Consider the following 23675-nt stretch of genomic DNA (forward strand, 5'->3'; position numbering starts at 1 on the left):
GAATGGTTGCAGATGTAGGGAGGGGTGAGGTGATGGAAGGGGATTAGTGTTAGAGAGGGGGTGAGGAGATGGAGGGGTTTACAGGGATAGGGAGGGGTGAGGTGATGGAGGGGTTACAGAGATAGGGAGGGGTGAGGTGATGAGGGGTTACAGAGATAGGGAGGGGTGAGGTGATGGAATGGTTGCAGATGTAGGGAGGGGTGAGGTGATGGAAGGGGATTAGTGTTAGAGAGGGGGTGAGGAGATGGAGGGGTTTACAGAGATAGGGAGGGGTGAGGTGATGAGGGGTTACAGAGATAGGGAGGGGTGAGGTGATGGAATGGTTGCAGATGTAGGGAGGGGTGAGGTGATGGAAGGGGATTAGTGTTAGAGAGGGGGTGAGGAGATGGAGGGGTTTACAGAGATAGGGAGGGGTGAGGTGATGGAGGGGTTACAGAGATAGGGAGGGGTGAGGTGATGGAGGGGGTTACAGAGATAGGGAGGGGTGAGGTGATGGAGGAATATGAAACAAGGAAGAAAGTTCTCTGAATCGAGGGTTACTGGGGCAGGCCTGGTGTCACACCATGAGCGCTGTGTTTTTATGAAGTACCCTCTATAATAGCCCCTCTGGGACATGTCTGCATCAGACTGAGTAGCTCAGAGCAGTGTCACGCAGCAACATACTCACATCTTTCTCCTGATTTTTGTGTTTTTTTCCCAGGGGAAGAGGAGACTGAACTGCAGGAGGCAGAGACAAGGGGAGATGGAGGAACGAAGGCTGTGAGTTTACCCCACAAAGGTCAAGAACAAGGGGTGGCAGAACCGAGGAACTGAGAATAGTATCCCATTCCTGAGGGTTGCTTATAAAGGACACAAGTCCTGGCACAAAGCCCCTAATATTAATGTCCCAAACCCCTCCCATCCAATAAGAGATTCAGATGTTCTGTTGAAAGATGACCTTCATGATCCCTGACCCCTCCCTATTTATTTGCCAGCTTGGATCTAGGGCCTACAAACATTAGCTCAAACCATAGGCTTTGAGAACCTTGGACAGCTTGGTGCCACAGTGGTTAGCACTGCTGCCTCAGAGCGGCAGGGACCCAGTTTTGATTCCAGTCTCGGCTGACTATCTGTTTTGCATTTTCTCCCTGTGCCTGCGTGAGCTTCCTCCCACAGGCCGAAGATCTTCAGGTGGATTGGCCGTGCTAAATTGCCCCGTAGTGTCCAGGGATATGCAGGCTGGGTGGGTTCGCCATGGGAAACACAGGGTTACAGCAATGGGGTGGGTCTGGGTGGGATGCCCTTTGGACGGTCAGTGTGAACTAGATGGGTCGAATGGCCTCTATGTACACAGCAGGGATTCTATGATCAGGCCCAGCACTGAGGGATGTGCTGAACACTCTGAGAGGCCATTTGTCGTACCCAATGTGGAAACCAACATGCTGTCCACACCCTTCCCCCCCAACTGCAACCACCCACTACTGTGTGGGTGTGGCTTCGGAATCAATTGACACGCTCTCTGGTGAGCTGGCAAAATGTGGGAGGAGATCATTCAGCCCATCGCACCGATGATAGCCTGCTGGAGTGGATCTGCCCGATTACATTCAGAGTTTTGAGCTTTTCCAGCAACTTCTGTCTTTGCTTCTGATTTACAACGTCTGCGGTTCTTTCCGTTTTTTCAGAGTTTTGAGCTTTTCCAGCAACTTCTGTCTTTGCTTCTGATTTACAACGTCTGCGGTTCTTTCCGTTTTTATTTCGATTCAGACGAATGCAGGTGAAGGCCATTCGGCCTTTCGAGCCTGCTGTACCATTTGCTGAGAAGGTGCTGATTGGATCGCTGGCTTGGCTCCACGTTTTAGACATTCTCCCTTTGATCCCTGCCCTTTTCCCCATAATCCGGTCACTGTTTCTCCGTTCTCCATTCCCATCGTAAAGGCTCAGCTTGCTACCATCGACCTTGCAGCGAACCCATCCCAGCTCCTCGAGTAAAGATGATTCTCGATAGGAGTGAGAGAGACAGGGTAGTTGTCATGGGGGACTTCAACTTTCCAGATATTGACTGGGAACACTACAGTTCGAGTACTATAGATGGGTCAGTTTTTGTCCAGGGTGTGCAGGAGGGCTTCCTGACACAGTATGTAGATAGGCCAACAAGGGGCGAAGCCACATTAGATTTGGTACTGGGTAATGAGCCCGGCCAGGTGTTAGATTTGGAAATAGGTGAGCACTTTGGTGATAGCAATCACATTTCTGTTATAACAAAGTGTGGAGCTGGATGAACACAGCAGGCCAAGCAGCATCTCAGGAGCACAAAAGCTGATGTTTTGGGCCTAGACCCTTCATCAGAGAGGGGGATGGGGAGAGGGTTCTGGAATAAATAGGGAGAGAGGGGGAGGTGGACCGAAGATGGAGAGAAAAGAAGATAGGTGGGGAGGAGAGTATAGGTGGGGAGGTAGGGAGGGGATAGGTCAGTCCAGGGAAGATGGACAGGTCACGGAGGTGGGATGAGGTTAGTAGGTAGGATATGGAGGTGCTCCTGAGATGCTGCTTGGCCTGCTGTGTTCATCCAGCTCCACACTTTGTTAACTTGGATTCTCCAGCATCCACAGTTCCCATTATCACTGATACAATTCTGTTATGTTCACTTTGGTGATGGAAAGGGATAGCTGTATACCACTAGGCAAGAGTTATAGCTGGGGGAAAGGCAATTATGATGAGGCAAGATTTAGGGAGCATAGGATGGGGAAGGAAACTGCAGGGGATGGGCACATTAGAAATGTGGAGCTTATTCAAGGAAAAGCTCCTGTGTGTCCGAGATAAGTATGTACCTGTCAGGCAGGGAGGAAGCTGTAGAGTGTGGGAGCCGTGGTTTATGAAGGAGGTGGAATCTCTGGTCAAGAGGAAGAAGAAGGCTTATGTTAGGATGAGATGTGAAGGCTCAGTTTGGGCACTTGAGGGCTACGAGGTAGTCAGGAAAGACCTAAAGAGAGAGCTCAGAAGAGCCAGGAGGAGACATGAGAAGTTGTTGGCAGATAGGATCAGGGTAAACCCTAAGGCTTTCTATCGGTATTTAAGGAATAAAAGAAAGTAAGATTAGGCCCAATCAAGGATAGTAGTGGTAAGTTGTGTGTGGAGTCAGAGGAGATAGGGGAAGCACTAAATGAATATTTTTCAACAGTATTCACTCTAGAAAACCACAATGTTGTCGAGGAGAATACTGAGATACAAGCTACTAGGCTAGGTGGGATTGAGGTTCACAAGGAAGAGGTATTAGAAATCCTTCAGAAGGTGAAGATAGATAAGTCCCCTGGGCCGGATGGGATTTATCCTTGGATCCTCTGGGAAGCCAGGGAGGAGATAGCCAAGCCTTTGGCATTGATCTTTAACTCGTCATTGTCTACAGGAATAGTGCCAGACGACTGGAGGATAGCAAATGTGGTTCCCCTGTTCAAGAAGGGGAGTAGAGACAACCCTGTTAATTATAGACCAGTGAGCCTTACCTCAGTTGTTGGTAAAGTGTTGGAAAAGGTTAGAAGGGATAGGATTTATAATCATCTAGAAAAGAATAAATTGATTAGGGATAGTCAGCACGGTTTTGTGAAGGGAAGGTCGTGCCTCACAAACCTTATTGAGTTCTTTGAGAAGGTGACCAAACAGGTAGATGAGAGTAAACCGGTTGATGTGGTGTATATGGATTTAGCAAGGCGTTCGATAAGGTTCCCCACAATAGACTACTGTACAAAATGCGGAGGAATGGAATTGTGGGAGATATAGCAGTTTGGATCGGAAATTGGCTTGCTGAAAGAAGACAGAGGGTGGTAGTTGATGGGAAATGTTCATCCTGGAGACCAGTTACTAGTGGTGTAGCGCAAGGGTCGGTGTTGGGTCCACTGCTGTTTGTCATTTTTATAAATGACCTGGATGAGGGTGTAGAAGGTTGGGTTAGTAAATTTGCAGACAACACTAAGGTCGGTGGAGTTGTGGATAGTGACGAAGGATACTGTAGGTTGCAGAGAGACATAGATAAGCTGCAGAGCTGGGCTGAGAGGTGGCAAATGGAGTTTAATGCAGACAAGTGTGAGGTGATGCACTTAGGTAGGAGTAACCGGAAGGCAAAGTACAGGGCTAATGGTAAGATTCTTAGTAGTGTAGATGAGCAGAGAGATCTCGGTGTCCATGTACACAGATCATTGAAACTTGCCACCCAGGTTGACAGGGCTGTTAAGAAGGAATACAGTGTTTTAGCTTTTATTAATAGAGGGATCGAGTTCCGGAACCAAGAGGTTATGGTGAAGCTGTACAAAACTCTGGTGTGGCCGCACTTGGAGTATTGTGTACAGTTCTGGTCACCGCATTATAAGAAGGATGTGGAAGCTTTGGAAAGGGTGCAGAGGAGATTTACTAGGATGTTGCCTGGTATGGAGGGAAGTTCTTACAAGGAAAGGCTGAGGGACTTGAGGCTGTTTTCATTAGAGAGAAGAAGGTTGAGAGGTGACTTAATTGAAACATATAAAATAATCAGAGGGTTAGATAGGGTGGATAGGGAGAGCCTTTTTCCTAGGATGGTGACAGCAAGCACGAGGGGGCATAGCTTTAAATTGAAGGGTGAAAGATATAGGACAGATGTCAGAGGTAGTTTCTTTACTCAGAGAGTAGTAAGGGAATGGAACGCTTTGCCTGCAACGGTAGTAGATTCGCCAATTTTAGGTACATTTAAGTCGTCATTGGATAAGCATATGGACGTACATGGAATAGTGTAGGTTAGATGGGCTTGAGATTGGTATGACAGGTCGGCACAACATCGAGGGCCGAAGGGCCTGTACTGTGCTGTAATGTTCTATATGTTCTATAATCTCCTTACCTAGGGCTAGCTTTGGCTATTTCAGTTCTGAGGAAAGTTCATTGTTCAGCAACCTGCACTCGGTTTCTCTGTCCAGGGACGCTACTGAGTCTTTCTCCTGTGTCTAAGGGAACTGTTTCTCCTTAGTGTTTCTCAACGCTTCGATCAAATCTCCTCTGCTCTAAGAGAAACGATCCCAGCTTCTCCAGGTTGCCATCCATCACTGAGAGTCCCCATCCCTTATTCTGTTCTCGTTAACAAAATCAGAAATAGCTGGAAAAGCTCACCAGGCCTGGCAGCTCCTGTGGACAGAAGGTAGAGTTAATGTTTCAGGACCACTGACTCTTCTACACTACACTTCCATTACATGTGACACTGCAGGAATTCACCAAAGATCCTCGGGCAGCACCTTCCAAACCCACGACCACTTCCATCTGGAAGGACAAGGGGCAGCAGATACATGGGAGCACCACCCCCTGCACGTTCCCCTCCGAGGAGATAAATTGTCGTCCCTTTGCTGTCGCTGGGTCAAAATCCTGCAATTCCGTCCCTAAGGGCGTTGTGGGTGACCCTACACCAGAGAGAAAGTTCACCCCCACCTTCTCAAGGGGGCGGTTAGGGATGGGCAAGAAATGCTGGCAAAGCCTACACCTCAGGAGTAAATAGGAAAGTATTAACCAAGGGCCTGATGCTGTTTAAAAGCGAAGATTTCAACTGTGATACAACTCACAAACCAAACGGTTTGTGGTAGCACCGAGGACTTTTCCCTATTGCTCTGTAACTCACACTCTCACTCACACTCACACTCACACACATTCTCTCACACACACACACACTCACACACATTCTCTCTCACATTCACACACACACACACACACATTCTCACACACACACATTCTCACACACACACTCACACACACATTCTCACACACACACACACACACACATTCTCACACACACACTCACACACACATTCTCTCACACACACACACAGACTCTCACACACACACATACACACACTCACAGACACACACACACTCACAGACACACACACACTCACAGACACACACACACACTCTCACAGACACACACACACACTCTCACGCGCGCGCACACACACACATGCTCACACACATTCTCTCTCTCACACACGCACACGCGCGCACACACACATATGTACGTTCACACCTGCACAGACAGCCTCACAGATAAACACAGATGCACACACACACATGCACACACACAGTGATATGCACACACAGATACGCACACACTGACAAAGGCACACATGCACACATACATGCACACAGGCAAACACATGCACACACAAATGGACATACATGCACACACACACCACACACACACATGCACACACAGACACATGCGCACACACACACATATATACGCACACAGACAAGCACATGCGCATGCACAAACATAGACGTATACACACACACACACACAAACACAAACACACACACACACACACACACACACACAGACATGCACCCACAGACATGCATGCATACACACACACAGACATGCACGCATACACACACACACACACACACACACACACACACACACACACACACACACACACACACACACAGTGATGTTCCTCATGCTGGCAGTCAGTGTTCAAGATATACATGTGAAGCAGGTTAAGAGACTCTTGAGCCAAATTCTATTCCTAACGAAGAGTACCTCTTACGTCTGGAGTGTGTCTCGGTATAACCCATAAATATTCTGCCTGCGTCAAATAGAATTGACATGAAGAGCAGAAACTCTACATCAATGGTGCTAGTTAAAATCCCTTCATGTTAATCAATGTTCCACATTAAAGGAATGGATTTGATTCTGTAAAAATGCTGAACTATCGTATCATTGATTTTAAATTTTGTTTGCTGATGGAGAGCAGGTGGCAGAGGTGGGAGGTTTCTGCAGAAAAGAATTTCAGGTCCGTGGATGATTAGAATCCCAGTCCAACAGCTAACCCACAAGATGTTTGAAGTTATGGAAGACTCAATCATTGTTCAGTGGGACAAGGATCATGAAACTGAACCTTTTATTGATTGGATGAGAGCGTCGCTGGCCAGGCAGCATTTATTGCCCATCCCTAATTGCCCCAGAGGGCAGTTAAAAGTCAACCACGTTGCTGTGGTTCTGGAGTCACATGTAGGCCAGACCAGGTAAGGATGGCAGTTTCCTTCCCCAAAAGGCCATTAGTGAACCAGATGGGAATGTCCTGACAATGGATTCATGGTTATCATTAAATTCTTAATTCCAGATATTTATTTAACTCATATCCCACCATATGCAGGGTTTGAAGCCAGGTCCCCAGAACATTATGGGGTTAACAGTCCAGTGACAATGCCACCAGGTCATCAGCTCCCCAGTCACAAAGCGCCTGGAATTGTCAGCTCAGTAACTGTTTACGAGTTAGTGCCCAGTTAGACAATCAGACCATAAGACGTAGGAACGGAAGGAGGCTACTCAGCCCATCAGGCGCGCTGTGCAGTTCGGTGAAACCATGGTTGATCTGAGAACACCGCTTTCCTGCCTTTTCCGCATGACCATTCCAGATTAAAAATCTTTCTATCTCAGCCTTGAGTATGCTTAGTGACCCAGCCTCGACAGCCCCTTTGCAGTAAAGAATTCTACAGATTCACTCCCCTCTGAGAGAAGAAATTGCTCCCCATTTTTGTCTTCAATGGGCAGTCCCTTGTTCTGAGACGATGCCCCTCTGGTCCTAGACATTCCCCCAAAGGGGAAGCAAACTCTCCACATCTCTCCTGTCAAGCCCCCTAAGACCTTTCAATAAAGTCACCTCTTGCTCTTCCAAGCCGCAATGAATACAAGCCCAAGCCAACTCAACCTCTCCTCATCAGACAGTCCCTCCATACCTGGGATCAGCCAAACGAACCTTCTCTGGATTGTCTCCAACTTCAGTCTATCTTTCCCTTAGATACGGGACCCACAAACTGCTCACAGTATTCCAGCCATGGTCCAACTAGTGCCTTGTATAATTTTAGCAAAAACTCCATACACTTCTATCCCATCCCCTTTGAAGTCAAAGCCAATTTTCCTTCCAATGGTGCACCATTCACCTACTTGAAATGCTTTGGGGAGGCGGGTTGGTGCAAGACTGTGATGCCCCCCACAGGTGAATGTCCCGTGGCTCTCCTGGATGTCAAAGGATGACAATTTGGAGGATATTTGGTTTGGATGCATCAGGAAAGAATGGTTGAAACATCTAAGATTCTTGAGGAGACTTGGCTGGGTGGATGTGGAAAGGATGGCTCCACTTGTGGAACATTCTAGAACTGAGGGGGCGGGGTTCACTGTTTAAAAATAATGGAGTGCCCATTTAAAACAGAGACAAAACATTTTTCGCTCACATTGGGTGATGAGTCTTTGGAATCGTCTCCCTCAAAAGGGAGCCGAAGCAAAATCTCGGAATGTTTTGAAGCCAGAGGTGGGCAGATTGTTGTTGAGTGAGGAGGGTGAAAGGTTACCGGGAGGTAAGCAGGAAGGTGGAGAGCTCAGAGAGGCCATTATTGAACAGCGGAGGGGCTGAGTGGCCTCGAACAATCAGAGCCAGCAATTTTAAGTACTGTCCACCAGGAGGAGTGCCTCTTCCATGATGCTTGAAGCTGAGTCACAAACTTGTGTGAAATTTAGAAACAGCAGGGCAAGATCAAACAATATCCCAATATCAGAAAGTGCCAGGTTTGTGTAGCATCCTCCAGAGAAGGTCGAATACCTCCTGCATTTCTCAGGGGAAGGAGGTCAGTCTGGGCGATGATTTTCAACTATAGCCAAGGGCTTGAAGACATTCTGCCAGCTACCTGGCAAGCGAATTCCCCTCAGGGGCCAGTATTGTCCATCATCGGGAAGCAACCTTCTCCCTTCCTGAGATCGACGGTCAACACGGAGACCATTTGGCCCCCAGATTCACCAGGATGACCCCTGGCGTAGAGGGGTCGTCTTGTGAGGCAAGTTGGGGGCCGTACTCACTGGCGTTTAATGGAATGATCTCCTTGAAACGCATCGGGGTTTGACAGGGTCAATGCCGAGAGGCCATTTCCCCATCATGGGCTAGTCTAGCGCCAGAGGGTATCGGCTCAGGATAAAGGGGCGCCAATTTAAGACTGGTCTGAGGTGAAATTTCTTCCCTCAGAGGGCTTTGGCGCTCCTTTCCACAGAGAGCCTTTGGCAGGGGCAGAGTCCCTGTGTATATTTAAGGTTCAGATTCTTGGCCAGTCAGGGAATCAAGGAAAAGGGAAAATAAAATGGAGGACACGTCACGATCCTGTCGAATGGTGCAGCAGGCTCAAGGGGTTGAATGGGTTACTCCTCCTCATATTTCTTATGGTTTTAGAACCCCTCAGGCTAGCTCTGCCAATCGAGGTTGACCTGTAGCTGATCTATACCCATTTTTGCCCCATGCCTCTCTAAATGCCCTTACCCAGGGCAAGCAAAAAACCCTTTCAAATCTGAAACCTTGCAATTCGACCAAAAGATTTTGTTTTAGAGGGATTGGTGGAGTGGGCCCCTCACTTTATGAGATAAAGCATTTGGATGTTGTTGAAATGGGAGCCCTGCTTCTGCAGAAAACCCATCTCACACTCATCAGGATAAACGCAAGAATGCCAAATTTCAAACAATCACAACGCAGGACAGAACGATTGGCTGAGGTATTGCCACGGAGATAACAGCAAGCAACCATAGGCTCTGTGGCTCCCAGGCAGTGCACAGTGGGCTTGGATATATGCCTTTTGTTTGCAGAAAACTGGGAACAGAAGGAAGGAAGGTTACTGGAGGAGCACAGCAGGCTGGGCAGCACCAGAGGAGCAAGGAAGTTGACGTTTCAGGTTGGGACCCTTCTTCAGAAGAGACCTGAAGAAGGGTCCTGATCTGAAACATCAGCTTTCCTGCTGCTCTGATGTTGCCTGGCCTGCTGCGTTCATCCAGCTCCACGCTGTGTTATCTCTGACTCCAGCATAGGCAGTTCGTACCATCTCTGAAGAGAAGTTGCTGATAGGCTCCCTGGTATATTTTCTCCCTGCGCTATAAATGACTGTAGTGTATGATATTTGGTATTCTTACATTAGTCCTGGTCAGGGCAAAAGGTCACAGGGAGTAGAATTAGTAAAAAGAAAGGGATGAAGTCAGATAGAAAGGATTAAGAGAGAAGGAAAGCATTGTGTGTAAGAGAGATTTTAAAAGATGCAGAAATGGAGGAAATTAAGCAAAAACACAAGTGGATTCTGCGATGATATCGCACGGAAAACAGCAGCAAAATAATTCTCAATGTCCCTTTGGCCTCCTGCATCACAATTTAAGTTGGGCTTTACAGAGTTGTAAATATAATTGTGAGTTTATTTTGGCATTTGTCTACGTCCAATCCTATACAAACTGTCTCAAGACATAACACTGGGGGAGGATCCAGTTGTGGGAAACTCACAGCTTCTCTGAGGCTGTGTTCCTGACAGTGTCGTACGCCAGAGAGTATCAGCTGCCTCAGTTACTCTGAAACTCACACTGAGACTTTCTGTCTCTCTCTCTCTCTCTCTGTGCAGCCTCCAGACCAGGTAAAGCAAATCCTCTTCTTTCAGTGAACCTTCAGTTAACACTTTCAGTCTTGAAATGATATTTTAAATAGTAGGCATAACTTTCTGTACTTATCTCAGCTAGACTGTAAGAGTTCACTGGATTAATTTGAATGGAACTTGTACTGAGACAGTTTTCCTTGTGTTCAGCTTGTGAACAGAATTACAAAGTGTTTCCTTTTGATCACTAGAAAATTAGAGATGGAAACGGTCATTGCTATGTGTTAAAAACATTGCAGCTTTCAAGGTCACTGCTGGAATACTGCGTTTAATTCTGATTTCCCTGCTAAAGGAAAGATGTCATAAAACTTGAAAGGGTTCAGAAAAGATTTACAAGGATGTTGCTGGGATTGAAACATTTGGGCTATCGGGAGAGGCTGAGTATGCTGGGGTCATTTTCACTGGAGAATCGGACGCTGAGGTGTGATCTTATAAAGGTTTGTAAAATTATGAGGGACATGAATGGGGTGAATAGACAAGGTCTTTTCCCAGGGTTGGGGAGTCCGAAACTAGAAAGGCAAGGGTTGAAGGTGAGAGGGGCAAGATTTAAAAGGGACCTGAGGGGCAACTTTTTCACACAGAGGGTGGTGCGTGTGTGGAATGAGCTGCCACTGGAAGTGGTGGAGGCTGGTACAGTTACAGCATTTAAAAGGCATCTGGATGGGGACATGGATAGGAAGGGTTTAAAGGGATATGGGCCAAATGCTGGCAAATGGGACTGGATTAATTTAGGATTTCAGGTTGGCACGGATGAGTTGGGCCGAAGGGTCTGTTTCTGTGCTGTGCGTCTCTATGAGTTTAAGTGTCACTGAAATGGCTGCAGTTTTAATTCTGTTGCATGTACTTTCTGTAAGTGTTAAGCTCACTTTTGCATGAATTGACATATTTGCTTTCTGATCTGCACTGTCCTTTTCCGTATTTGAACTTAAAGCATTGAGATTTCCAATCCAGTACAATCGTCCCTCGGGCACAGCTTAAAAAAAAAACTTGCTCTACTTTTGCTCGAGCACTGAGAGGCCAGGGGCCCTGCACCAGTCTGCACACCTGTCCTCCTTTCAGTAGTTAGTCACATTCTCTCTGTCTCACCAACAAACTACAGAGCACTTCAAGCAATAATAGAAATTGCTGGAGAAACACAGCAGGTCTGGCAGCATCTGTGGGAAGAGAGCAGAGTTCATGTTTATTAGCAGATAAGAAAGACAATTGGGTCAATGCTGAAGTTAAGGGAGCCAGGAGTTTGGGGAAAAGGGAGAGAGGTGAGGTGTTAGGAAGAGACAAAGCCCGGAGAGAGGGAGGGGCATGGTTAAGCATGGAACTTATGGAGACCAACTCAGGAGGAAAGCTGAATAGGTGACAGGAAGAGATGAGGGTAAAGGTTAGCGGTGCTGATTGCAACCCGCAAAATGGCACGGTGGCTCAGGGGTGAGCGCCGCTGCCTCACAGCACCACGGACCTGGGTTCCATTCCACCCTTGGGCAACTGTCTGTGTGGCGTTTGCACGCTCTCCCCGTGTCTGTGTGGGTTTCCTTCCACAGTCCCAAGATATGCAGGTTAGGGTGGATTGGCCGTGCTAAATTACCCATAGTGCCCAGGGATGTGCAGGTTAGGGTGGATTGGCCGTGCTAAATTACCCATAGTGCCCAGGGATGTGCAGGTTAGGGTGGATTGGCCATGCTAAATTACCCATAGTGCCCAGGCATGTGCAGGTTAGGGTGGATTGGCCGTGCTATAATACCCGTAGTGCCCAGGGATGTGCAGGTTAGGGTGGATTGGCCGTGCTAAATTACCCATAGTGCTCAGGGTTGTGCAGGTTAGGGTGGATTGGCCGTGCTAAATTACCCATAGTGTCCAGGGATGTGCAGGTTAGGGTGGATTGGCCGTGCTAAGTTACCTATAGTGCCCAGGGATGTGTAGGTTAGTCATAGGGCGTTACAGGGATAGGGTGGGTCTGGGTCTGGGTGTGAATCCCAAGTGGTCTGCTTCCACACTGTATAGATTCTATCTCCCTCAAGCAAATAAACCCAATTGATTCAGTGTGTTTCTGAATAAGTTAAGTCACTTGACCAAGATGCTATGCTCCAAAAGTTTGTGATTTCAAACAAATCTGTTGGACTACAAGCTGATGGCGTGGGACCTCTGGCCCCACTCTTACAGAGGCTTGGCACAGTGCCTGTGATCCCAATACTGGACACCCCTCCCTGTGTCCCCAACCCAGCTGTATCAGGGTCTCAGTTTGGGAAAGCTATGCTCCCTGTGTGAGACCTGCCCCACAGTGTGGGGGTACAGAGGTCTGCAGCTGGGATATGAGATCAGAGATATCCAACACATTGTGAGCTGCTCCTGTGCTTACTGTGTGTGCGTGTGAGAGAGAGAGAGTGTGAATATATACACATGAAAATGAGTGAGTGTGAGCAGGCATGTGTGTATGCAGGTGGGTGAGTGAGAGAGGGTGAATCTGAGACAGGATGAAAGTGAAGGTATGAAAGTGTGTGAGTGAGTGTGAGAGAGGGTAAATGTGAAGGTGTGAGTGACTGTGAGAGAGGGTGTATGTGTGTGTGTGTCTGTGTATGTGATGAGACAGTGAGTGTGAAAGAGAGTATATGTGAGAGTGTGTGTGTATGTGATGAGACAGTGAGTGTGAGAGAGGGTGTGTGTGTGTGTGTGTGTGTGTGTATGAGAGTGTGAGTGTGTGCAGTCTAGCTAAGTCCCAATGTGAACGTGCCTGTGTTGTGATCAGAGATAGTGGGAGCTGCAGATGCTGGAGAATCCAAGATAACAAAGTGTGGAGCTGGATGAACACAGCAGGCCAAGCAGCATCTCAGGAGCACAAAAGCTGACGTTTCGGGCCTAGACCCTCTCTGATGAGAGCTTTTGTCAGCTTTTGTGCTCCTGAGATACTGCTTGGCCTGCTGTGTTCATCCAGCTCCACACTTTGTTATCTTGCCTGTGTGGTGTCCCAGTGGGGGACTGTCACTAAGTCAGCAATGGCAAAGCTCTAGGCTCTCAGTTTGAGGAGGTGACGGAAGGGGGTGTTGAAAAGCTGAGAAAAGTTCAAACTAACAGGTCAGACTCTCGCGGTGATTTCCCATTCAGCTGAAGCATTGGGTTCCTTAATGAGCTGAATGAAAATGAAAGTATCCTAAGGATTAAAGTTCACACCAGCTTTCGAGCAGTCACTTCCTGCTTCTCCACCAGGTAGGTCCTGCTGCTCGTCTTTCCACAAAATAGCGACAATGTTTAAATACAATTCTCTCAGTAAATATCAGCGTCTGATGCTGAGTTTAAGCTGAGCCCAGGGACAGTGATGGGGTTCGCTGTCTAAAGCTTTTTGTCTCTTCCATGTCATACCTCGCTTTCTATCCAGCTTATTTTTATCTGTCGCTCTCTCTCCCTTCCACACTCTCGTCAACCTTTCAGTTTCTCTGACTCTGCTCTCTGTTTCTTTCCAATTCCCTTTGTCTCCCTCTCTTCCTCTCTCTCTCACACTCACTGTCTCTTTCTCATTTTCTCTCATTCACTCACTCACTCTTTCTCATTCTGCCTCGCTCACTCACCCTCTCTGCCTCATTCTCTCACTCACCCTCTCATTCTGCCTCTCTCTCTTTCTCACCCTCTCTCTCACTCATTCTCTTTCTCATTCTGCCTCTCACTCACTCACTTACTTTCCCATTCTCTCTCTCACTCACTTTCTTTCTCATTCTGCCTCTCTCAGTTGCTCTCCGTTACATAGTGTCTCATTGTCGTTCTCTTTCTCTCTTGCCCTCCGACTCTCTCCTCCACCGCTCCCCCCATCCCCTTGTTTCTGTCTGATGAGTGTGACAGGAGGTGACAGTCCCTTTAACAGCTGTCATTCCACTCTCTGCAATGGGGCTCAAGGTCTGGCTCCACACTCATGGTAAACACAGGTCTGCAGCATCGGGCTTAATGATTAATCAGCAAGGGATTGCGGGGAATGTTTCGACTGATTTAGAACTCTGAAAGTGCCTCTTTTGATTAGAGTGATGATGGAAAGCGAGATGATGGTTCGGGCTGCGACTGTTTTCCTGAGATCAGACAAGGCTGACCAAGGGAACTGACTGAGTTGGACAAAGCTTCAACGTTTATAAAAAATCAATAAACAAACCTTTCTCCTTCTCTTGGGAAATAAGGCAAAGTGACTGAAGTGTTAGTGGGGGGGGGGGAGCGGGGGGAGCTTTGGTGCTCATGCTGTTAGTTTCAACTTTTTTTATTCATTCATGGGATGAGGGCATCACTGACTAGTTCAGCATTTATTGCCCATCCCTAATTGCCCAGAGGGCAGTTAAGCGTCAACCACATTCCTGTGGGTCTGGAGTCAAGTTTAGGCCCAGACCAGGTAAGGATGGCAGTTTCCTTCCCTAAAGGGCATTAGTGAACCAGATGGGATTTTCCAACAATCAACAATGGATTCACGGTCATCATTAGATTCTTAATTCCAGATTTTCTTTTATTGAATTCAAATTCTACCATTTGCCATGGCAGGATTCAAACCCAGGTCCCCAGAACAGCACCTGGGTCTCTGTATTAACAGTCCAGCGATAGTGCCACTAGGCTGCCCCATCCTCCCCCCGCCCCCCCACCAGGGTGTTGGTGATCTGCCTGAAAGGATGGTATAACCTGGAACCCTCAAGACAGGACTATAGAGATAAGCACTTGGAAGGCCAACGCACACAGGATGCTGGCTCGAAAGCTTCGAAAATGGGGTTAGGATAGAGAGGAGCTGGTTAGAGACACAATGGGCCAAAGGGCCTCTTCCTGCGCCAGACCCAATTCAGTGATTCCATGACAATGAGGTGCGTTGGAGTACAGTTAGATCGCAGCTGAAGCCATAAACACAGTGTCCCTTCAAGAAGGCATTATCCCTTTAAAATGACAATTAGACTTTGAATAAGATTGTGCGTCGTTTATGAGACAGGGACACTTTAGGAAGTCCTTTTAAAAAGACCGTGCAGCTTTCAGAGGACAGTTCGCCTTTAGAGAAGACAGGGCCTCTTGAAGAAAACAATTCCCCTGGGAAATAAGATGGTTTCACTTTAAGTAGCTGGCCCTGGGCCACGAGACTCGGCAGCCAACAGCCAAAAGCAAGTGAACTGAACAAAGATCAACAATTTGGTTAAGGTACATGCCGAGAAATCACATGGGACATGAGCTTTAAGCAATGTTTCTGTCAATGAGGGCTGATACTGGGCTGACAAGAAAATTACTGCGATAAGTTCAGCAAACAAAGGGGCCAGGCAGGGTTTGAAATACTGAAGGGTATGCAATAACACTGTGCACTTACGTAGCGCCTGCGCAGTAGCAAAGTGACCCCAGGGGGTGCTGGAGGAGGCTGCAGAGAATAGGAGGGAGGCAGGTGATGCCCTAAAGAAATTTCCATGCAGGGAGATGAAGTTGGCAATAAAACATTACCGGCCTAGGAACAGTGGCAACGGTTGAGGAACAGAGATGGTTATCTTCCCTTGCTCAGTAGTCAGCAGTTCGCAGAGTCACAGAAGTTCAGCAGTAGTCCATTTGGCCCATTGTTTCCATACTGGCTCTCTGCAGAGCAGTTCAGCATGTTATAATGCCCCCCCCCCGCCACCGCCCCAGGTAAGGCTCACCAATTTGGAATGGGTTTTCCCAAATGGTTATGCTCCCAGAATTGCCCCCCCCCACTTCACTCAACCCTTCCTTCACTTAATTGCTACAAGGTTCATTTTAAAAGAGGCCCTTCCCTCATGCGTGCCTTTTATCAGCTGAAATGTATTTATGTTTTCAATGTATTAATTTACAGCTAGGTTAATGTTGGAGAAAGAGTGTGCTGATTAGTTAACATAGGATCCCTACAGAGTGGAAACAGGGCCTTTGGCCCAACAAGTCCACACTGATCCTCAGAGCACTCACCCAGACCCATCCGCCTGTAACCCACCTAATCTACATATCCCTGGGCACTATGGGTAATATAGCATGGCCAATCCACCCTAACCTGCACATCCCTGGGCACTATGGGTAATTTAGCACGGCCAACCCACCCAGCCTGCACATCCCTGGGCACTCTGGGTAATTTAGCACGGCCAATCCACCCTAACCTGCACATCCCTGGGCACTCTGGGTAATTTAGCACAGCCAATCCACCCTAACCCGCTCATCCCTGGGCACTATGGGTAATTTAGCACGGCCAATCTACCCAAACCTGCACATCCCTGGGCACTATGGGTAATTTAGCACGGCCAACCCGCCCTAACCTGCTCATCCCTGGGCACTATGGGTAATTTAGCACGGCCAATTCGCCCTAACCTGCACATCCCTGGGCACTATGGGTAATTTAGCACGGCCAATTCGCCCTAACCTGCACATCTTTGGGCTGTGGGAGGAAACTGGAGCACCCGGAGGAAACCCACGCAGACACAGGGAGAATGTACAAACTCCACACAAGACAGTTGCCTGAGGGTGGAATCGAACACAGGGCCCTGGCGCTGTGACGCAGCTGCGTTAACCACTGAGCCACCGTGCCACCCTGAAATGTTATAAAATATACTATCATGTACATCAGAAATGAGAGGTAAGTTCAAAAAGCAAATGACTAAAAATGATATACTAATCAGTTTTGGCTTATCCATCGTGGATAGATCAGGGAACATTGTGGCTGTTAAGAAGGATAATTCTGATCGTGTTGAATGTTGAATGGTTGTTTGGTGATTCCTGGTTCTGATCTTAGCTGAAAGACAGCTGACCAGTTTCCCTCAACCGTGGCTGTTGACATGTTTTCATAGTCGTATGAAAAGAGGCCATCCGGCCCATCATATCCTCGCCAGCTATCAAAACACCCATCTATTATAACCTCATTTTCCTGCACTTACCTCATAAGCCTTTGTATGCTGTACAGTGATTAGAATTGAATGTGAACCATAAATTTTATTTTCAAAACCCAGGCTCTCATGTTGATATCAGGTTGATCTCCACATCGAGTGCAGTGCAGATTGTTATCGATCAGACAAGTATTAACGATAGAAGGAAAGGGATAAACTAGAACAAGATGAATTTGACAATGGCATGGCGTGACAAGACAAGACCAGATCTGTCCAGATCTTAATGGTATTGTGAGAAATCTGATCAATGCAAGGTCATCTCAAGGCTATAACAGCTAACTATAGTTAAGACGAAATGCTCTTTTTTCTCCCCCAAAAGCCATCTCGAACACATTCCCTACCTAGATTTTTAGAAGGAGGAGGTGATGGTCTAGTGGTATCATCGCTGGACTGTTAATCCAGACACTCGGATAACATTCTGGGGAAGTGGGTTCGAATCCCACCACAGCAGACGGTGGAATTTGAATTCAATAAAAATATCTGGAATTAAGACTCTAATGATAACTGTGAATACATTGCGAGTTGTCGGGGGGAGAAAACCCATCTGGTTCACTAATGTCCTTTAGGGAAGCAAACTGCCATCCTTACCTGGTCTGGCTTACATGTGACTCCAGACCCACAGCAATGTGGTTGACTCTTAAATGCCCTCTGGGCAATAAGGGACGGGCAATAAATGCTGCCCGGCCAGCGATGCCCATATCCTGTGAAGGAATAAAGGAAACAAAACAGGCCTTTGGCCCCTCAAGCCTGACCAATGGAGCATGGGCGACCTGTATTCAGCCCATTCATGGAAATAGGCCAGTACTTACTGCTCATCGCTGATTGCCCAGTCAACTGCATTGCAGTGGGTCTGGAGTCACATGTAGGTCAGACCGCGTAAGTGGTGGTGGGGGACCGATTTGCAACATTAGTCCATCAGACAGGGATTTCCCCAACAATATATTATTAGACTCTTAATTCCAGATTTTTACTAAATGAAGTTTCCACCATCTGCCATGGTGGGATTTGAACCTGGGTTCCCATTAGCTGGATTAATACACTGGCAATAATATCACTGTGCCATCACCTCCCTCCTGTCTGTATTAACGCCAACTGCATACCACCAACCCCGAACTGAATATTTTTAAACATTTGCTCATGAGCTCCGGACATTGCTGGCTTGGTCACGTTTGTAGATATGAGTGAAGGATTAGGAAAGTGTTTGTGAGGAGTGTGGGATCAGCCATGATCTTATTGAATGGTGGGGCAGGCTCGAGGGGGCCAAATGGCCTGTTCCTAGTTCTTACAGTTCTTTGCACATGCCAGCAATCTGCCTCAATTCTAACATTTTCAATTGACACTCAACCCCCACCCTCACCACTGACAAGCTCCACTGGTTTGGGGAGTGCAGCTATTAAGATGCGGATTTGGTCTCAGCTTTATGTGAAGGAGCCACGCCTGACCTCAGGCAGCTCTCACTCGAACTGTAAAGGCGATGCTCCCCACTTCTCCAACCCTTCCTCACTCACTAACTGCATTCCCGTAGCACCCTCTCATCCCCTAATGTAAAAGGCTGACGCCCACTGAAGGTTTTCCCGTGGTGTTTTTTTGGAGCTCGGGATGTGGGAGTTCCCAGTCTGGCCAGCACTTACACCACAAAACTCCATTGGGAATTGTTGCAGCTTCAAAGGCGCTATGCAAAAAGGTGCTCTTGTTGTGGTTGTTAGGGGACAGTTCGAACTGAGAGACTGAGCGGTACAAGTATGCAGTTTCTTGATAGAGGAGTCGCAGACAGACAGTGTGATGAAAAAGGCATTCGTCGCACTTGCCTTCATTAGTCATGGTTAAAAATCACACAACACCAGGTTACAGTCCCACAGGTTTCTTTGAAAAGGCCAGTTTTCGGAGCTCAGATCCTTCCTCAGGCGTAGTGTGAGAGAGAGGGTATAAGACACAGAATTTATAAGCAGAAAGATAGCAGCTGGTCTTGTTGCCTCTTTAATCAGTTAGGAAGGATTAGAATGCAAAACCTAGATTCAAGACGTTTTCCCGAGATAATTAAAGATTTTATTAATGTGTACAAGAGGTGACATCTCCACTTCATTGGTCAGAGCATTGAGCACAGAAACAGAAGTTGCTGGGAAAAGCTCAGCAGGTCTCGCAGCATCTGTGGAGAGAAATCACTTAACATTTCGGGTCCGGTGACCCTTCCTCAGAGTTCACAATTTCTCAGCAATTTCTGTTCCTGATTTACAGCAGTTCTTTTGGTTTTCATTGAGTACAGTATTTGGGACATCATGTTACAGCTGGATAAGACTCAGTAAGGCTACATTCGTGGCCCTGCTGGTCGCTCTGCTACAGGAAGGCTGTTACTAAACTGGAAAGGTTGCAAGAAAGATTTACCAGGATGTTACTGAGACTGGAAGGTTTAAGCTATAAGCAGAGATTGGATAGGCTGGGACTTTTTTCACTGGAGCATTGGATCCTGATATTTATAAAATCATAAGGGGCATAGATATGGTTAATTGCTAGGATATTTTCCCCAGGGTAGGGGAGTCCAAAACAAGAGTGCGTGGTTTTAAGGTGAGAGGGGAAAGATTTAAAAGGGAGCTAAAGGGCAACTTTTTCACACAGAGGGTGGTGCATGTATGGAACGAGCTGCCAGAGGAAGTGGTGGAGGCTGGTACAGTTACAACGTTTAAAAGGCATCTGGATGGGTACAGGGATAGGAAGGGCTTGGATGAATATGGGCCAAATGCTGGGAAATGGGACAAGTTCAGTTTGGGATTCATGGTCGGCATGGACGAGTTGGGCTGAAGGGCCTGTAAGACTCTATGACTCTGGTACCTCACAGCACTGGCCATTCGCTGGGATTGGCGATGCTTTGAGGCTAAATGTCACAGCCAACATCTGACAGCATCTCCATCAAACAGTCATGTGTCAAACCTGCCTCCCTCCCTCTCCTCCATAAACCACACCCCGCCACCCCACCACCACCCCCACCACCACCCCAACACTCTGACCACCTCTTGCTAATTCCACTGGCACATACTGTGATTTGGACGATACATGAGCGACTTACAGTATTGCAGGGTCAGGCCAGGACATTGCAGAGGTTCCTGAGCTGCCGGACGTGAACTGGGCTTTGCTTCACTGTGATGCCAATGTAGACATGAGAGGTCACCAGAAATAGGAACAGGAGCAGGCCATTCGGCCCCTCCAGCCTGCTCCACCATTCAATAGGATCATGGCTGATCTGACATTCCTCATGGTCGCTTTCTTGCCCCATTTCCCCATAACCCTTGATTCCTTGATTGATCGAGAATCTATCTACCCCAGCCTCAAATATACATGAGGACTCTGCCCCCACAGCTCTCTGTTTCAAGGAGTTCCAAAGACTCACAACGCTCTGAGAGGAGAAATTCCTTCTTGTCTCGGTCTTAAATTGGCACCATTATATTCTGAAACTATTCTGGGACAATGCAAGGAAGCTCAGCTAAGTGAACCAATGTTAGGCTGGTGGGTTCTTGATGAGTGAAGTGGGGGTTGAAAGGTCAGGAAGGACGGCATGGCCGAACCACCATGATCCTGTAAAGTGGCAGAGCGGACTCGATGGGCTGAGTGACCCAATGCTGCTCTTATCTCTCATGTTTTGGAAGTCTGCCATTGGCATTCCATCTCCCTGTTTACTGCGTTCAGACCCCTATTGACTTTCAACACGTGGATAAAATCTTTGGATGTTTTCGAAGCTGGCTGCAGTTCTGTTCTGATTGTACTTTGTTTGAACAACACCTTGTGTTACTCGTGGCCCCGGCATCATTAGAACAGTACAAACACATCAGGGCAGAGGCAAGCGATTTTTCAACAACGCTATCAGACCCACACGGCATAACATTCCATCCAGAGGGGCTGATCAGGCTGGGATGAGGGCTGGGGAACAATCTGATAGAAGTCCTTAAAATTCTGGAAGATCTTTGATACAGTAGATATGGAGAATTTTGCAACTCGACCAGATGGTGAAATAAACATAGAAACTAGGAGCAGGAGCAGGCCATTCGCCCCGTCCTTAGCCTGCCCTGCCATTCATTATGACCATGGCTGATCGTCCAGCTCAGTCCCCTGTTCCCACTTTCTACCCTGTAACCTTTGATTCCCTAAGAACTGTATCTAACTCCTTCTTGAAAACATTCAATGTTTTAGCCTCAACCGATTTCTGTGGCAGAGAATTCTGGGCAGCACGGCGGCTCAGTGGTTAGCGCTGCTGCCTCATGGCGCCAGGGGCCCAGGTTTGATTCCACCCTCGGGCGAGTGTCTGCGTGGTGTTTGCACATTCTCCCCAAATCTGCGTGGGTTTCCTCCCACAGTCCAAAGATGTGCAGGTTAGGGTGGGTTGGCCATGCTAAATTGCCCAGTGTGTGCAGGTTAGCTGGGTTAGCCATAGGAAATATAGGGTTACAGGGATAATGTAGGGGGACTTGGGTCTGGCTGTTTAGACGGTGGGTGTGGACTTGATGGGCCAAATGGCCTGCTTCCACAGGCACCCCACTCTCTGGGTTAGGACATTTCTCTTCATCACAGTCCTAAATGCCCCACTCTGCATCCTTAAGAGCTTGTTTCTGAACATTTTTACAGGTATAAACCTGCATTTTTACAGAGATATATGTTACTTATTCAGCAATTAACAATCAGGGAAGGTAGCTGTGGCTCAGTCGATACATCAGCACCTCTTGGTTTGAGGAGCTCTGTCCCAAATCCTGCCTCGGAGATTGCGGCCCCCACATGCAGCAGCAGTAAGGGAGTGCTGCAGTGATGTCATGCCCTTCAGAGGGTTGGGGTGGCCTGCTGGGCCGAACGGCCTGTTTCCACACTGTAGGGATTATATGATTCTGTCACTTAGGTGAGATTTTAAACTGCCAGCTATTTCAAAGGAGAACAGGCAGTTCTGTCCTATATTTATAAATCACACAAAGCCAAATGATCTGCTCATTATTCTGTGGCTGTTTTTGGTCTATGCAAATTGTCTGCCACATTTCCCACTCCACGAAAATATTTTGTTTCCGTCCTTTGAGAAGATTGGTGATGATTAAAATAAAATGCTGCCAAAATGCAAGTCTTCTTTTTTGAACAGCCGCACTTTCAGTTCACTCAGAGTCATAGAGATGTACAGCATAGAAGCAGACCCTTCGGTCCAACTCACCCATGCTAGCCCAATATCCGCAATTAATCTCATCCCATTTGCCAGCATTTGGCCCATATCCTTCTAAACCCTCCCTACTCATGTCCCCATCCAGATGCCTTTTAAATGTTGTAATTGTACCAGCCCCCACCACTGGATCTGTTAAGGATCTGTTTTGGGACCACTTCTGTTTGTCATTTTGATAAATGAATTGGACGCAGGCATAGGTGGATGGGTTAGTAAGTTTGCAGATGACACTAAAGTTGGTGGAGTGGTGGACAGTGTGGAAGAATGTTGCAGGTTGCAGGGAGACTTGGATAAACTGCAGAATTGGGCTGAAAGGTGGCAAACGGAGTTCAATGCAGATAAATGTGAGGTGAGTCACTTTGGGAATAATAGGAAGGCAGGATACTGCGTCAATGGAAAGATTCTTGGTAGTGTGGATGTGCAGAGGGATCTTGGTGTCCTTGTACATAGATCCCTGAAAGTTGCCACCCAGTTTGGTAGTGCTGTTAAGAAGGCTGATGGTGTGCTAGGTTTTATTGGTAGAGGGATTGAGTTCCGGGGCTGTGATGTCATGCTGCAGGCCTGCACTCCAGACCAGGCAACATCCTGGTAAATCTCCTCTGCACCTTTTCCAATGCTTACTCATCCTTCCTGTAATGGGGCGACCAGAACTGCGTGCAATATTCCAAATGAGGCCGCTCTAGCGTTTTGTACCACTCCACTGACTTTAGAGTCATTTGCAAAGTTACTGACCCATCCACCCTCTCAACCCCTTCCTACAGCAGGGAGACCAGAACTGAATGCTGTTTTCCAAAAGTGGCCTCACCGATGTCCTGTACAGCCTCAACATGACCCTCCCAACTCCTACACTCAATGCACTGATCAATAAAGGAAAGCGTACCAAATGCCTTCTTCACTATCCTGACCACCTGTGATTGCACTTTCAAAGAACTATGAACCTACACTCCAGGGTCTCTTTATTCAACAACACTCCCCAGGACCTTTCCATGAAGTGTATAAGTCCTGCCCTGATTTGCCTTTCCAAAACGCAGCACCTTATATTTATTTAAATTAAACTCCATCTGCCACCCATTGGCCCATCTGATCAAGGTCCCATTGTACTCTGAGGTAACCTTCTTCGCCGTCCACTACACCTCCAATTTTGGTGTCACCTGCAAACTTACTCGCCATAACTTCCTATGTTCACATCCAAG

The 23675-nt window shown here is 47.5% G+C and overlaps 1 protein-coding gene across 3 annotated transcripts in view; it reads left to right on the forward strand.

Annotated features, from left to right (window-relative positions):
- LOC125447777 (exocyst complex component 3-like) overlaps positions 1-23675 on the forward strand; it is a 73858-nt gene that overhangs the window by 12278 nt on the left and 37905 nt on the right. Inside the window, exon 2 of one of the 3 annotated variants that reach the window (XM_059640960.1) lies at positions 701-759. In XM_059640960.1, the coding sequence (XP_059496943.1) occupies positions 743-759 (17 nt within the window). In that variant the 5' untranslated portion in view covers positions 701-742. Of the gene's footprint in view, positions 1-700; positions 760-10817; positions 10872-13393; positions 13630-23675 lie in introns of those variants that run through there. The other 2 variants (XM_059640963.1, XM_059640961.1) reach the window with 2 other exon arrangements.

This window comes from Stegostoma tigrinum, chromosome 39, assembly GCF_030684315.1.
Source record: "Stegostoma tigrinum isolate sSteTig4 chromosome 39, sSteTig4.hap1, whole genome shotgun sequence".
NCBI classification, from domain to species: Eukaryota; Metazoa; Chordata; class Chondrichthyes; order Orectolobiformes; family Stegostomatidae; genus Stegostoma; species Stegostoma tigrinum.